This window comes from Plecotus auritus, assembly GCF_963455305.1.
Source record: "Plecotus auritus genome assembly, chromosome: 3".
Taxonomy (NCBI): Eukaryota; Metazoa; Chordata; class Mammalia; order Chiroptera; family Vespertilionidae; genus Plecotus; species Plecotus auritus.
Genome location: NC_137772.1, coordinates 178,523,920 through 178,540,158, shown reverse-complemented (window position 1 = coordinate 178,540,158; position 16,239 = coordinate 178,523,920). Strand labels below are relative to the sequence as shown.

Below are 16,239 nucleotides of genomic sequence, written 5' to 3'. Positions count from 1 at the left end.
AGGAAGGCAGAGAGAGTCTCAAGAGGCTGGAGAAAGAGAGAGAGACAGAGAGAGAGGGAGAGGAGGGAGGAGAAAACAGAAGCAAAAACAGTTGGAAAAATCAGAAAGTGGCAAGAAATGGGAAGTTGTGAATAGGGCGCTGACTGGCTCCCAACAGTCCCCCCAGCTACAGCTCCCATTTCCCTCCAGAACCAGGCCTCCATCCCCTGCCTCCACACACCTGGCCGGGCAACCGCTGCAGGGACCTTTTAGGCAAGGTGGGCACTGCTAGGGAGGCAGGAAGCCCTCCACGCAGTGTGAGGAGGAGGGAGGAAAGTGGGGAGTGGGAGGGAAGTGCCCGAGTCCCCAAGGACACTGGAGGCACCCCACAGTCCCAGCCTAGGCAGCCCCGACTCTGCCTGGGGGCTCACTCAGTAAGTGGCCACTCCCGACCCCTGGGGTCTTATGAAGGGAGATGAACTTGGACTGCGCTCTGAGCCTCACTCGACATTTACCAAGCACCTTCTAAGTGTGAGGCACAGGCTCCACACTTAGGAGATACTGGTGGGCTGAGGACACACCTGTCCATAAGGCGCTTCTAGCCAGCAGAGGGGCATTATGGGAAAGTCCCTGGCCCATCGGGACTGGCAGAACCACAAGAACAAGCAGGCAGGGTGGGGCCTGGGGGAACGGAAAGGAGGCCTGAGAGCCCGTGGCAATGCCTGCTCAAGAACCCCGGGCACACTTACCCCAACCCCACCACAGGGCAGCATCACAAATATCCGCTGTGCCAGGAGCCCTGTGGAGAGAGGCCAGGGGTGTGGGAGCTGAACCCTCGCAGCCTCTGGCCTGGCCAGGACACAGGGAGGCCCTGGAAAGAGGGCCAGGGTGGGTGCACAGGCGAGGGGATGGGCAGCAGAGGGGCCAGGGGAGGTGTGGGGATGTCAAGGATGCTGGGGGGACAGGCTGGCAGAGCTGGGACCGGAGAGATTTGGGATGGGTAGGCGAGATGAGCCGGCGGAGGTACGAGGGTCCCAGACACCACTGGGACCTACCTGCCAGCTTCCCGTTGTCCAGTTTGAGGCGGCTGAGTGGGTTGGTGCCGTAGAGGTGCACGTGCCGCTCGGAGTGCACCGACTGTAGCTCCTCCAGGGAGGCCTTCCGGCCTCGGAGACACTGAGGAAGGGCCCACGGAGCTCCTGAGGTCCTGCTTGCCCCTTCTCTGCCATTACCACCACCCGCCTACTCCTTCCTCTCATGCTGGCTCTAGGCCCTCGGCCCCTTCCCTTCCATTACTCTTACTTCCCCGATTCCACAGCCCCCACCCACCTCCTCACCTCACACTGGCCTCGGAGCCCCCGCTCCTGCAGCCGGGACCAGATGCTCTGGATGCGGCCCGCATGCTCTGGGTGCCTGCTGTTGTCTCCACAGGAGCACTGGTGCTTCAGCATGACCGAGTCATACACCAGCCCTGGGGGGAGCAGGGGTCAGAGCCAGGACCCCAGGGAGTCCCCAGTGCCCCCCCCCACATGGAACCAGGCTTGGCACACACCCCCCACACCCCATCCTACACCTTGGCCCTTCCCACGAATTCACACCCCCAGGTGCTCACCCAGGCAGCCTCACCACCTCACATGCACACCAACACAGCCCCACCTTCCCGACACACGGATCCTTCTCACATGGCCACTACCTTTCCACGACATCAAGAACTCAGAGCCTAACAAAGGGAGGCCTGATGTTGGGGTCTCACACTGGATGCATTGACTCAAATAGGAGGAGTCAGAGGAGAAAGAATTCCACAGAAACTCCAAAACTGGGAGCTGGGAAGCCCAGAGTGATAAGGGGCCATGTGACAAGACAAATGCTGTTTTGGGGAGGGTCTGTTTCAGCTTGATCAGCGAACACCTAGGAAGGCCCTGTGCACTGCCAGTGGGACAGTCCCTTTCAACAAGTCTAGGATGTCAGGGTCTTCAGAATTCTCACACCACTGGACCCAGGGATGCCACTCCCTGACACTGACCCTTGGAAAACAGTCCCAAGGATGGATGAAGGTTTAGGCACAAAGAAATTCAAATGAGGAAAAATGAGTAACCGTCTAACTGCCCAACCAGTAAGAAATCTCCTGTATAATAAAAGCCTAAGTGACCTTGGGGCGGAACGACTAGAACAACCAGTCGCTATGATATGTACTGACCACCAGGGGGCAGCTGCTCAATGCAGGAGCTGCCCTCTGGTGGTCAGTGCCCTCCCATAGTGGGGAGTGCTGCTCAGCCTGAAGCCAGGCTCACGGCTGGCCAGCACAGCAGCTCTAAGGAGCAGAGAACCCAGAGGGGTAAGGAGCAGTGAGCAGGCGGGCGGTAAGGAGCGAGGGGTCCCGGACTGCGAGAGGGCACAGGCCAGGCTGAGGGACCCCCTGTGCACTGGGCCTCTAGTCTTTAAATAAAAATAAAGTACTCTGATGGAACACTATAAAAACCTCAGTTCTGAAGATTTAATTTTATCACAAAGTGTTCGTAATATGTTAACTGAGTAAAGCGGGGTACTGTGTCTGTGGTACATACGGTGTTTGTTGTGTGTGTACAGACGGCCAGGACAAAGACAGAACAGAGCAGTGTTTAAGAGTGGCTACCTCTAGGTGGTGGGATACTGATTGGTGATTTTTATGCTTCTTCTGCATTTTTCAAAACTTCTAAAATGCTTTTTTTAAAAAATAAAGTATTATTTATTGATTTCAGGGAAGAAGGGAAAGGGAGAGAGAGATAGAAACATCGATGATGAGAGAGAACCATTGATTAGCTGCCTCCTGCACGCCCCCCACTGGGGACCAAGCCAGCAACTCAGGCATGTGCCCTGATCAGGAATCAAAATGTGACCTTCTGGTTCATAGGTTGATGCTCAACCACTGAGCCACGCCGGCCGGGAAAAGCTTCTAAAATGCTTTTGAGCTCTTTCTCCAAGCAGAGCGAAAACAATAGATGACATTTTTGAAAGGCCTGAACTAGTTGTCAGGAGCTCCTGACAATTCTTAGCCCCGTCTGCCAGCTTGCTATTTGACCACAAGCTTGTCGCCTTAGATTTCCTGAGCCTGGTCTTCTCGTGTGTAAAACGAGAACCACCACCTATTCCCCTGCTTCACAGATGATGTGTGGGTCTCACGAGACCAAGAAAGTACGCTGTGGCCTCGTCCTGAGAGGTACTGTGACGCAGACATGGACCCGTGCCTGAGCCTCTGTGTGTCCCAAGCCCTTCCTTCTGCCCCACTCTAATCCAGGAGTTACCTGTGGTGAAGGGCAGGGTCCTGGTGGGGGCCTCAGAGCTGGGCAGGACACGGGCCTGGTTGGGGGGCTCTGGCGTTGGCAGTGAGGCAGGTGCAGCTGGGGATGACTGAGTCCTAGACAGGAGCCGGTGACCGCCCTGGGCCGGGGAGAGCAGCACAGAGTCCCCAGTGCCTATCCGTGGCAGCCGTCCGGCCAGTCGCTGCTGCTCCCAGAGGAACACCTGCGGGACACAGGGGCCTCAGTCTCCAGGTTCTCAGGATCCTGCTCCCTGTGCTTCTGCCCATCTTGGAAACCTCCCAACAGGCCCCTTTTCCGGCGTGATTCCAGGGGTGATGCCTCTAGTCTTGCCTCCCAGCCAGGCTCCAGCCTTTGACTCTAAGCTCCCTACTCCCACTAGCCTCCAAAGGTCTGCACCTCAGACTGACCAGCCCATTCCCCCGAGCTCCCTGGGCCCTCGGGACTCCAAAGCCAGAAGCCAGGTGAGGGGTCGCAGGGACAAGGACCGTGCACCTGCCCGAGGACATGGGGACCTGTGTGAGCCACTGTTACCACAACTGATGGGCCCACTCATATTGATGAAGGAAATCCTAACTCCTGGTACCTCGGAATGTGGCCTTAATTGGAGACAGGGTCTTTACAGAGGTAACCAAGGTAACATGAAGTCATTAGAGTGACCTTAAGCCATGACTCTTGTCCTTATACAGAGGAGGAATGGGGCTACAGACATGGACGGAAGGAAGACAGTGTGAAGACACAGGAAGAAGACAGCGTCTACGAGCTGAGGAGAGAACTGGAGCAGCTCCTTCCCTCACATCTCTCAGAAGGAACCAATCCTGCCAACACTTTGATTTCAGGCTTTTAGCCTTCAGAACGGGGGCAATGCATTTCTGTTGCTTCAGCTGCCCAGTGTGTAGTACTTGTGACAGCAGCCCTAGCAAATGCTGACCCCGTGGCTTGACTCACACGGTGAGAGTGCCTGGTTAGTGCGCTTGAGCCTAGCTCTGCCCCACTTCCTGCCCTAGGCACCTTCCTGGAAACAGTACAACTGGTTCCGGGGAGAAGTACTAGGGGAGGCATGTGTATGGCTCCATCAAAGGCTAGTCCCACTGCTGGACAAGGGACATACTTCACCCAGAGCCTGGCACGCTGCTGGAGTGCATGTGTAAGTGAAAGTGTGCCTGCATGCATATATGTACCATGTGCGCCTGTGTGTGTGTGTGGATCTGGCGGACAACCACGGGTCTCAGAGCTGTTCCCCGCACTGATATCCTATCTCCCTCCCTTCTGTCTATTCCAGGCCCCCGCATTAACTTACTACACCTCTGAGGGCGCTTGGGCACTGCCATACCTGCTGGTGCTGCTGGAGAACAGGGCCTCTGGCTTCATGCTGCCCCGAGCTCGACCCCCTGCATGCCAGGCTGTCATCCCCCGGGGGCCCCACTCCCCCACCATCCGTCTCCAGGTCCTCAGCCGAGGGTATCTGCCGTAGTCGGGGCTTCTCACTCGGCTTGGCTGACCTCTGGGGAGGGAAGATGCCCGCTGAGAAGCCATGCTGGAGTGTGGAGTGTGGGGTGGGATGTGGTGGGCTAGGTGGCCATTTATTTGGCTGGGATGCCACTGGCCAAGTGGCTCTCGGCCCTCCAGATCCCTGCCCTTCCAAATCCTCCCTTCTTCTTTCAGCCCCCGTGGGCCCAGTGAAGCAACCCCTTCCACCTCCCCTACCCAGTTCCCCTCACCTTGATCAGCTGGACGTGAGGGTTGAGCCGCTCCAGGCGGGGCTGCAGGGGGCCCAGTGATGGGGGGGCGGTGGCGCTTGGGGGCAAAGGCTCTGAGCGGGTCCGGCTCAGGGGCCAATGGAGGCCTGACCCAGAGAGCCGCTCGGTGGTCAGTAAGGACTGGGCAAAGTGGAAGGGCAGGGGCCCAAACCCGGGCACTGGAAAGAACGTGGGGGGGTGGCATAAGGGGGGAACCATGGGGAAGAATGGAAAGAAGCAAGGGCATGGGTGGGGGGCAGGACTCAGCAGGGAGATGCACAGAAAGATGGGGCAGTGGAGGGGGTTGGCCCTTACCAGGGTGCAGGGATCCAGCCCCTCCCCTGGGGAAGCAGCAGGACTCACCAGTCAGCAGGGGGGTGTGAGAGACTGAGGGATCCAGGAGGAGAATGGGCTGCAGACGAGAGGGCATGGTGCCCCCAGCCTCGGACTCAGGGCCATGGGGCAAGAAGAGGGGAGCATGGGGGCTCCCTAGGACTGGCCCCCGAGGGCCCAGAGTTGGATGGGTCCTGCGGTCACCATCAGCCTGGGGGAGAGGCGGGGAGGAGTCACAGGGGAGCATGTTCCAGCAGAGAGAACAGTGAAGGCGATGGGTGAGGCAGAAGGGAATAAAGGAAGCTGGGGAACTTGGCATGTGGGAGGGCGCCACAGCCACTCACCCTGGCAGGGGCGGGTAGCCCCAGTGTGATTGCGGGCAGCAAGGACACTGTCGGCAAGGCGAATGGGGCCAGAGAGGTCTCCTGCCTCCGCAGCCGCTGGCCCAAGAGCGTCTGCCATAGGGAGCAGGGCAGGGGTCACTGGTCCCAGACCTCCACCCCTGGGCACGCCTTCCCCAGAACACCCAGCCCCAGCAGCCCAGCAGCCCCAGGGCCCCTGCTGAGAGGAAAACTGAGCCTCAGAACTGCCCCTGAGAGTCCACCCAGCAGGGCCTTACCTCAGAGCCCAGGATGGGGTTGGGGCCGTGCTCGCTGTCATTGGGAGAGCTGCACCCTGACGCAGGTGTGCTGCTACTACTGGGGGAGGAGTCTGGGGAGCAGGGGGGCGGGGAACGGGGGAGAGGGAGGCACAGTCAGAGGCCCGGCAGTAGCCAGTAGCCAAGAGGGCCACCTCTGCTTCCTGCTTTCTTCCCAGAAGGGCAGGAAGAAGGCAGGCCACCATTAGTCACCAGGGCCTTTGCACGCTTTTTTAAGGCACCTCTCTGGGCAGCTTAGCCAACAGAGCAGAGACTGGCTTTCAGCCCCAACTCACCCCTGGCAAGTGTGTAGGGCACACCCTGTACCTGCACACCCACGGTAACCCTGAGGAAGGGACCCATCTTGGTGGGACCTCACCCAAAAGGACAAGATCAGTCACCCCTGCCTGCGCCCGGGCCCCGCTGCTGGCCCTCACCTCCGAGGGTCTCGGCAGGCCGCCGCCGGAGGCTGGGAGGGGCGCTCTCCTTTCTGAGCAGCGGATTCTTCCTCCGCTCCAGGGACTTCTTGGGCTTGTAGCGCAGCTTCAGGTTGGGCTCAGAGACTATGGGAGCACCAGCATTACTTGGCCCCACACCCACCTTCCTCCCCTCTGCCCATTAGCCCTCCCTCCCACTCATCCCATGTTCAAGGCCTTCCCCCTAACTCCCAGAAGGGTCCCTGCGTGCCTGTCCCACTCACCGGTCTTACGCAGAGGGTGGTGTTCTGGGGGGTCACTGGGCAGGCTGGGAACAGGAGGCAGGAAGCTGCTGAGCATGGAGCGGGCAGCTCCTTCTGTCTCCAAGGGCTCGAGAGTCCTGTGGGGTGAGTGCCAAGGCTGCTTCAGAGGGATGGGGGTGCCCAGAGGCCTGGCAGCAACCTCATTCCACAGAGGCCCCTTCCTCAGCATGGCCACCGGACTGGCCAGGGGAGGTGGCAGCCAGCAGGGTGGGCAGTGTGGGACTGGCAGGAACAGGGGCCATCTCCAGGTGGCAGCATCGGGCCACCCACCCTACCAGCAGCCAGGGTCCCAGACACATTGGGGACCGTCTCCCTTGAGAGGAACCTGCTCTAGGAACCAGGATATTTTTGTGCTTAGGGGAGACACAAACAAGAGAAGGGACTTGTGTGGAAGAAGAAAGCCAGTGTGGGTGGGTGTGTGCACAAAGATGGAAGCCTCAGGTGGGGGGGGGGGTGTGGGTGGGGAGGTAACTAAAGAAGAGAGGAGGGCAGGTGTCAGTTGGGAGAGGGGACTGGGCAGGAATTACTAAGGGAGGTGAGGCATAAGGATCAGGTGATCAGCAGCTGGGAAAGGGTAAATGAGTGCTCATCGGTGGACTTATAGGGAGGCGAGGGCATGGCAGGGACAGGAGGGAACAGGTGGGAGGGGTCGTTACCTGTAGGGAATGCTGGGGCTACTGGGATGGACTGTCCTCTCTAAGGCTGCCTGCTGTTTCTTCAGAATCACCTCTGCCAACTTCTGCTTGACTACACTGCTGGCCACAGCGCCTGCGGGGGTGTGGGGGGCAGCCATGAGTAGGGCTGGAGTGGGTGGACAGGTGGCCTGCCTGCACATTTTCTGCCCCTTGCCTTTCCACACCCCTAGTATAGTACAAGGTGACCCAGGATTCCTCAGGCAAGAGCCAAGCTCGAGGCCCCACCTCAGACCCTCCCCCCCCCCCCCCCAATTTCTACCCCACCTACTAGTACATTTACAGACAGAACCCAGCAAGCAGAGGCAGACCTGAGCTGGTGTCACTACCACCCCAGCCCTTCTGTGCCCAGGTGGGTGGGCCATGGACACAGGCGGGAGGCCTCCATCCTTACTTCGCTTGCTCTTGTCCTTATTGAGAAGCTGCCGCAGCTCTTGCTCCTGCTGCCCCATCGGCAACTCGGGCATCGGCGTGTCCATGGAGAGCTGTGGGCAGGGCTGGCCGCCCAGGAAGGGGCAAGGAGTTAAGGACTGAGATAGGGTCTGGGGGGTGGCTGAAGGGAGAGAGGGGGCTTGGGAGCTGAGCTCCTATCTTTACCCTCATGGGCTCCACTGAGCGATGCTGCTGCAGGCCTGCCAGGAAGAGGTGGTGGTGCAGGTGCTGGGGGTGCTGCAGGGCCAGCAGCGCGGGCTCCAGTGGGGGCTCCACCGGGGGCCGCTGGCCCACCCGCAGGTCCATAGGCTGGGGCTGAGGGCCTGGCGTGTCTGCGTGGGGCCTGGGGCAGCCTGAGGACACACAGAAAGGAAGCAGTCAGCTGAAAAGTCTGTATGCAGGGGCAGGCTACAGCCTCATGGCCTCCTTCAAGGCTCACTCGACTCAGAATGAAACATACTTTAGGGGCCTGTTCCTCACTCCATCCTCACCGTGGTCCTAGAACAGGGGTGGGCAAACTTTTTGACTTGAGGGCCACAATGGGTTCTTAAACTGGACCGGAGGGCCGGAACAAAAGCATGGATGGAGTGTTTGTGTGAACTAATATAAATTCAAAGTAAACATCATTACATAAAAGGGTACGGTCTTTTTTTTTTTTATTTCAATAGTTTTATTCATTTCAAACATTTTAACAAGAAGAATGTAAACACTAATTATTATAATTTGAAACTTCAAAAAATGGAGGAATCATAGCACAATAACATACCTTATATTGAAGATGGCAAAGGCAAAATAAAATTGCCTAACGAAGGAAAGGTACAAAAGCCTTTCAAATTAAACTTAAATATAATAAAATAATTTAAAACTAAAACTAATAGAAAAGAACAAAATGTGTAAACAGTAAATTAAACATTTTCTTTAGTGCAACTTCCAAATTATGCCCGGGACGTAGACATAGATGGCAATGTAGACTGGGTTGAAAGGTTTTTGGTCTTTAAAACATCAACTTCAGTGGGAACAGTGTTGTTGGTCTCCTTTTTAGCTAATGCTCTGATACTGTGCTCTCCAGGGGCGTGTCTCCCTACATCACCACGATAATGTGTCTACACATTCCCAGGGTGATGTCGGGGGACGCGTCCGCGGGCATTACAAGGAGCCTCTGGAAGATTGAGAGGTTGTTCCTTCTACTGAATGGGCGGATATAAACCCGCCCACTCAGAAGGAGCTGCAGCCATGTTTTCCGACGTTGCCATGTTAACACTGCTGCTGGTGAAGGAGCGGAGGGGAGAGCAAGAGAACCCTCCGCTCTTTCGGCTCCGCAGGCCGGATAGAACAGCCAAACGGGCCGGATCCGGCCCGCGGGCCGTAGTTTGCCCACGGCTGTCCTAGAAGGTAGGTACTTTCAACTCCATTTCACCTATGAGTAAGGAGGTGATCTCAACTGTCCATGGTTAGTCTATCGCTTGTGGGGTTCGAATTGAGCCTCTGACTCTGAGCATACTGCTTTCCCACTAAAAGACGGGAGGCTGGGATTGTGGGGATCTAGAAACAGCTGAGAGCCTTTTGGTGGTACATTCTGGGCCTTGCCCTCTCCTTCCCTTCTGCCCACCTGGAATGAGGATTTGACCCAGTTGCCCCCAATGAGCTGTGCTCAAAGACAGAGATGAGACAGGTACACAGCCCCCCTTTATTCAGTCTCCAACCCCAAAGGGCCTCAAAGGCCCTCTCAGTCATCACCCTCCCTACTCTACCGCAGGCCATAGGATAAAGAAGCGATGCCTCGCCCAGGCCAGTTTTCTCAGTGGTTAGAGCGTTGGCCTGTGGACCGAAGGAAGGGTCGCGGGTTCAATTCCAGTTAAGGGCATGTACCTTGGTTGCACGTTCCCCAGCCCCAGTAAAGGCCCAGGTATGAGGCAGCCAATCACTGTGTCTCTCTCACATCGATGTTTTTCTCTCTCTTTTCTCTCTCCCTCCTCCCTTCCGCTCTATCTAGAAATCAATGGAGAAAATATCTTCAGGTGAGGATTAAAAAAAAAAAAAAAAGCGGTGCCTCCAACCTGCAGCCAAGCCCTGGCCACCACCCAAGGGCTGCACAGCCCGTGTGCCCATGGAGCCTGCTCTCAGGTGCCCTCACGCCAGCTCTGGGCCAGCATTGGTGAGGAGGCGACTCAGGTGCCTCTTCTCGAGTGTCCTCTGCACCCACGCCAGGAGCACCCTGCCAAGGCTGTGGGTGCAGGGGCTATTTATAACTAGCTGCCGGACCAGGTTCTCCACCAGCACAGCCAGCTGAGCCAGGTTGGGCTGAGCAGCCAGAGATGCTCCCGGAGAAGTGAAGGCAGATAGGGGTGGGAGCAGGTGCCCTCAGAGCACAGAGCACTGAAACCTTTCTGGAGAGGCCTGCTTCGGCTCCTCCAGTGCTGAGCAATCCCCATCAGGGCAGCCCCAGGCTGTCCTCGACGCCTGAAGCTGTGGGGGACTGAAGGCACTGTGGCAAAGCACCAGCCGGGGAGTCAGGAAATACGGCCTCCAGGCCCAGCTCAACCATTACTAGTCACTGTCCTAGCCTCTGTAGCACATGTGCACATGTGGCTACAAAACCTTCTCACCTCATCTCCACCATAGGCCCTGGGAGGTGGTTGTTACTATTCTCTTATCCCAAATAAGGAAAAGGAGGCTCAGGTAAAGGCCACCCAGCTCCGAGCAGACTGAGGGCATGGGTTCTGGTCCTGCCGAGGCCAGTGTTCCAGCTCCGCTTTCCCAGTGACTCTCAGCAAGTTGCCTCCCCTGGTGAGTGTTTCTCACTGGGCACAGAGGAGGGGCCTACAGTAGGCTGAGGCTAAGGGGCACCTGCTCTAACATCCTCTCACCATGAAATGGACAGAGAGAGGAGCAGAGCAGGTGTCAGAAGACCAGAAAGGATGGCTGTGCACCCAGATGCAGCCCGTAACTGGCAATGCACAGCTTTGATTCCCAGACCCCTTGTTCATACATCCATCCAGGGAATCCAGGTCATTCTGGTTGAGTATGGGCCTCCAATGCCAACACACTCCTGCCCCAGGAAGGGTCTCAGTTCGTCCTCATCTGGTGTCCTGGCTTCCTGGGGTGACTCGCCTGATGATGCAAGAGGGCTTGCACCTGGTGGCTTCAGCCACACATGGACCGTGAGCAGCCCCATCCCTCACTCACAGCACCTCTAGGGTCCAGAGCAGAAGTCGTCTGGAAATGGCTCTGCCTAAAACCCTGGGAACGGCTTGCGGGGTGATTCAGCATGTGGAGGTCTGAACCGTCTGGTGCTAACCCTGCTTCTTTCACCTTTTCTCCTACATCTGAACATAAATCCTTCATCTCAGCCATCGGCTCCCATCCTGTCAAAAGCCCATGTGCCTTTTGTCCTCTGAGTTTTGCATACAATGTCCCCCTCCTGGTGCTGTCCTCACTCTTCAATTATACTTTTCTAGGTCCTACCCTTTTTTCCAAGCCCAGCTAGAATCTTCCCTCTTCCCTGGACCCAGCCCGGTGCCACATGGATTTCAATGACGTTCCCAGTTCTGTGCCCACAAGCACTGCATGGTCTGAGTTAAGCCCCAATGGCAGGGACTTGGTTTTGTTTATTGCTCCCTATCCCAGAACCTAGAACAGTGCCTAGGACGTGATAGGCACCCAATAAACACTGGCTGAATCAATGAATACATCTCTGTATCACCCCAAAATGCATAAGAAGGTGCCCCTGGCACAAAGACGGGGTTAATTTTTCTTTAATTTCTGTATTTAATTTTTAGAAAATTACACATCTATGAAGACTAAATAGTAATAGATGGTGAATTTAATGTTTCTTGAATGAATGGATCAACACATTAACCAGATGTCCCCTCATTTGGCACTGGTCACATAATGCAGTCTATTATTTTTCTTGCTTTGTGTCCTATCTCCCCAACCTACCTGTAAGCTTTTGGACAGCCAGGACGGATGCAAAGAGGACACCTGGCCTTCATTTCTCCCTGCCATGTGTAACTATTCGGCGTCAGGTATGTACCTAGTAGGTCCTCAGTGGATCCTGGCCGAAGTAAGGGAGCCCTTACCCAGCCTCAGCCCCAGCCCACAGGCATGTCCTAAACAGAGCAGCAGCAGGAAGCCCACTCCCCTCCTTGCTCAGCGCAGCCTAATAGCAGGCAAGGGAGATGAGAGAGGCAGGAAGAGGGGCACCTCTCCTCCTACCTGAGCAGCACAAGGCATCCTCCATCCTGCAAGAGCTGCCATGCCACCTTAGAAGGGGCGTGAGGACAGAATGAGCCAACAACCAAGAACATGAGCCTGACGTGAGGCAGGGGCCTGAGTATAAATATGAGCTTCCTACTTGCCTTCCTGTTTCACTGCATCCTGCCTTTCCTCTTCCTGTCATGCTTCCTAGCACTGGGGCTGGCCTGGATCCAGAATGGCCTCTTTATCTCCACTCCTCACCCTTTCCCCATGCAACCCCAATTCACCCTCTCCCCCAGAACCCCAACCTCCTGACTCTGTGGCAGATCAGCCAGCTCCCCTACCCAACCACTACTCAGCTACTCGCCCGTCTCATGTCCTTTCCACCCTCAGCTCCCACTTCCCACCCAGTCTCCCTCAGGACTGATGCTTACCTGTGCCAGGGGGACTGGGGCAGTGGGCACCCGGGGTCACCTGGGTCCCATCTGTAGAGAGAAGAGAAATGGAGTGAAGGGGCTGCAGGAAGGGGGCAAGGAAGAGGGAGGGAAAATGTCCAAGCCAGGCAGGCCCCTGTCTCTCCAGGGGGCCTCCCTCCAGCTTGAGCCCTCCACAACCTGGCACCTCCAACTAGGGCTCACCAAAAAGAGAAGACTCCATCCCATTCCTTTCCTCAAATCCCCATGCCTGATGACAGCGATCCTCAGCTCCCTCTTCCTCATCCAATCTACTAAGCGACTCAGTATCTCACCCTGTGGGAGCTCAGGCCACAGCAGGAACCCAGGGAGGCCCTGGTTCACCCAACAATGCCCTCAGCCCTCCCAATGTGCTCAGATACAATCTTCCCTGGGCCCAGGCTCGTGTAGCCCCAAGGGAAAGAAGAGGGCTGGGAGGTGAGGTGGGGCTGGAGGTGGGACAGCAGGGCTGGTGAGACCTGTTGAAGATGCCAAGAGGGAGGAGGAGGAGGAGGAGGAGGAGGAGGAGGAGGAGGAGGAGGAGGAGGCGGCGGCTTGGAAAAGGGGACTCAGAGGCTTCACAGTGGGGGAGGGACTAGGTCATGGTCTAGAGGTCAAGTCAGGCCTGGTGGGTGCTGTAAAGTGATGGGTCTGGAATGCACAGCCCAGGGACCCCATAGTAGGTACCCCTTTTCCTCCTCCTGCTCCAGCCTGCGCCCTTCAGCCAGTCCCACCCCCCCTCCCCAAGAAAGAACTGCTCACCCTTTTTCTTGAGTAAGTTGTAACAGAAGTGCTTCCTTCTGGAAATGGCCACCTGCCCCAGCCTCCTAAGCCCAGCTCAGACCCATCCCATTCAGAACCCATGAAACGCACGGTAGGGCCAGAGCTGGTGAGCAGCAAAGAGGCCCTGAGGAGTATAGAGACTGTGGGGTGGGGGGAAGACAATGTGAGTCCAGAGGCCACCTGTCCAAAGTGGACACTTTCCCTCCTGCTGTCCCAGCTCAGGGTCGAGGAGACAGGCGGCCAGGAGATTGGAAAGCTGGGAGGAGGCGTCTGGTGGACACACAGGAGCCCTCCTTAGGCACAAGGAATATTTTCTGGAGGACAACTGGTGAGTGCTGCTCTTTGGGTTGTGTCGAAGGGGCAGCCACAGTTCCTCTTCCAAAGCTGAAAAGGAGAACTCCCTGCAGGCAGGCGCTGGGGGAGGGGGCAACTCCAGGCACAGAGAGACTCCCACCAACTGGCTTCCGTCACCAGGGCCCCGAGCTTTGAATGGCAATGTTTGGGAGGGAAATACCACTCCACCTATTCAAATTCTGCCCATCTTTTGAAGTTCAGTCTAAGCCCATGTCCTCCTGAAGCTCATCATGACCTCTCCTGGCTCCCCAGAGCAGCCATTCTGTGTCTACCACCTGGACATTCCATTAATTATGGTCTCTGGGTGTCGTTTGTAAGCCATGCCCATCTGCACCTAACACCTTGCTGGGCACACGGCGGACACTGGTGAATGGAACATAATGGCTCTCTCCTGGCCCCTTGCCTGGGACAGGGCATGAACATTTCTCAAGGCCTGTGAGCCCCAAGGAACACTAGTGTGGAAGGCAGCCTCTCCACCCCAGGACATGGAAACCCCTATCGCAGGTTCTCTTAGGACCTCCTCTTTCTTTTGCAGGATCTGGTCCCCCAAGACAGGTTTCTGAACCAGGCTCCGGGGTACCCTCTCAGAGGCCATGTCAGGCCTGGAGTCCCTGCCTCTGGGGAATTCTCTCCTACCTCTGTGGGTCCCTGCCTGAGGCCTTCACTCTCTGGAACAGAACCCGGTTCTCTGCGCTTCACTCCCCTGGTAACTACGGATTCTGGACACCCTGCACTTTATGGATAGGAGAAAAATTAATGGCCCTGAACTCTGTAGTGTATGCTGCCTGGCCCCAAAGGGATGTTCTGTGATGCTGATTGATGGTCTAAATTCTGTTCAGAAAAAGTGTGTGTGTGTGTGTGTGTGTGTGTGTGTGTGTGTGTTGCCAACAGGGGCTGCTTCCAAAAGCAATTCCTGGAAAAAAGTTCTGCTTCTCTCCTAACTCCCTGGCTCCGTGCTGACAACCTCTGAGTTCAGAAGAGCCCAGAACAATAGAGAAAAGATCCCGGGAACAGCTTTCCTGTGTCCCAGAGGGAGGAAAGGTATTAAACGGGACACAGTCAGTGGTTGAACAGAAACCAGAAAGTGAACATCCTGCATCCCAGGCTTGGGGATAATGCAGGGGACCCCTCTTCTCCTTGGCCCCTCTCAGAGCACTGTTACCACTAATTTTGGGTCTAACTATAACAACATCAGGAGTGAATGGACCTGAGGGACCGAGAATGCTTCATAGGGCTGGATCCTTCTCCACACATCTCCTGGCCAGGGTGGGGACCTCTCCTTTTTGGAATCATGGCTGCCCCCCATTTCTACCATCTTGGGAAGCAGCTGTAGTCAGGCTGAAGAGGCAGTTTACTCAGCACTAAGGCACTGGGCCTACCGAGTCACCTCCCCAAACCAGAACACCAGCTCTCATCCAGAACCAAAGAGCTCCAGAAATCCTGCTCCAGTGGTCCACCCCGGCCCTCAGCAACCTCCAGAGCAGACACAAAGACCACTCTTCTATCCTTGGGCACCTGCCCGAGCTGCTCTGCCCTCCTACCTTGTTGCCTTGGGCCCTTACCTGCCCCGCAGAAACCTGAGCCTGCCTGATCACCTGCTCCCCAGGTATGGCAGGCCCCTGGTCAGGGACAGGGCTTCCCGAGGAGCACTGCCACCCAGAAGCCTCCTCCCAACACCTACAAAATCTTTCTTAAGCGGTTCCACATGCCTGGTCTCCTGACCAGCTAAGGAGGTCCAGGCCCCAGGAGCCAGAGGAGAGCAGGCAGCAGCAGCAGGCCAAGTGCCAGGTCAGGGCTGACCCCTGCCCGCCCCACGCTGCAGCTCTGACACAGGCAGGACAAAGCTTGACTCCTTATCTGGCTGGCAGAGAAGAGGAAAGCTGCGGGGTGAAATGGCTTCAGGAAGATCCCCAAATAAACAAACACAAGAAACAACAGCATGGTTGCCAGACCTCTCTGACATAGAGACGGCTGAGCACGGAGAAGCTCTTCTTGAAGGCACTCAGGTCACAGAGTCTGAGAACTTTAGGAACTGTGGGCTTTAGAGACTGTTCATGCTAACACAGAGGAGGGAAGACAGAGGGAAAGGGGCTAGGTCACGGTCACCTGGCAGGTGATCAGACTAATGTCAGGGAAAACCCAAAAAGTCGATCCCAGACACATGTACTAAGGACCTCCATGTGAGGTCACTCATCTGGGGGTTGAAGAGATGGAAATAGAAATGAAATCTGGTTCTCACTTTCAAGGAGTTTAAAATAAAGCACACTTTTTTTAAATTAAAAAAAAAATGCTACTTAGAGATACTAACAAATTTTCAAGGAGCCTCAAGAAGCATAAAAAAGTTTCTCACTCATCCAACTCCCTTGAACATCCCTAGAATCGACCCTTTTTGACAGTTTCTTGAGTCTCCCTTCCAGAAATTCTCTTACTAATTTTCTTGGCACGAAACTGCCTATTGCTCAGATTTACCCAGAACCCAGGGAGTGGAAGCTGCCTGGAAACTCCTGCCACGTGAAGTCATGGAACTGAGGGTCCTCAGAGTAGAGGACATTGGCTTTGAAGTCAGATGGGCCTGGCTTCAAACTGACTCCCTCAGTGACCAGCAG

At 56.1% G+C, this 16,239-nt stretch overlaps 1 protein-coding gene across 5 annotated transcripts in view; it reads right to left on the bottom strand.

Moving 5' to 3' along the window:
• Positions 1 to 16,239, bottom strand: part of HDAC7 (histone deacetylase 7) — a 37,302-nt gene that overhangs the window by 9,182 nt on the left and 11,881 nt on the right. For 3 of the 5 annotated variants that reach the window (XM_080659030.1, XM_080659029.1, XM_080659027.1), the window contains 15 exons: positions 12,479 to 12,529; positions 8,013 to 8,200; positions 7,810 to 7,912; positions 7,380 to 7,491; positions 6,685 to 6,800; positions 6,422 to 6,547; positions 5,967 to 6,058; positions 5,692 to 5,802; positions 5,378 to 5,558; positions 4,997 to 5,193; positions 4,609 to 4,779; positions 3,261 to 3,480; positions 1,317 to 1,450; positions 1,035 to 1,155; positions 729 to 778 (listed from right to left, as the gene is read on the bottom strand). In XM_080659030.1, the coding sequence (XP_080515156.1) occupies positions 729 to 778; positions 1,035 to 1,155; positions 1,317 to 1,450; positions 3,261 to 3,480; positions 4,609 to 4,779; positions 4,997 to 5,193; positions 5,378 to 5,558; positions 5,692 to 5,802; positions 5,967 to 6,058; positions 6,422 to 6,547; positions 6,685 to 6,800; positions 7,380 to 7,491; positions 7,810 to 7,912; positions 8,013 to 8,153 (1,875 nt within the window). In that variant the 5' untranslated portion in view covers positions 8,154 to 8,200; positions 12,479 to 12,529. Of the gene's footprint in view, positions 1 to 728; positions 779 to 1,034; positions 1,156 to 1,316; positions 1,451 to 3,260; positions 3,481 to 4,608; positions 4,780 to 4,996; positions 5,194 to 5,377; positions 5,559 to 5,691; positions 5,803 to 5,966; positions 6,059 to 6,421; positions 6,548 to 6,684; positions 6,801 to 7,379; positions 7,492 to 7,809; positions 7,913 to 8,012; positions 8,201 to 12,478; positions 12,530 to 16,239 lie in introns of those variants that run through there. The other 2 variants (XM_080659028.1, XM_080659031.1) reach the window with 2 other exon arrangements.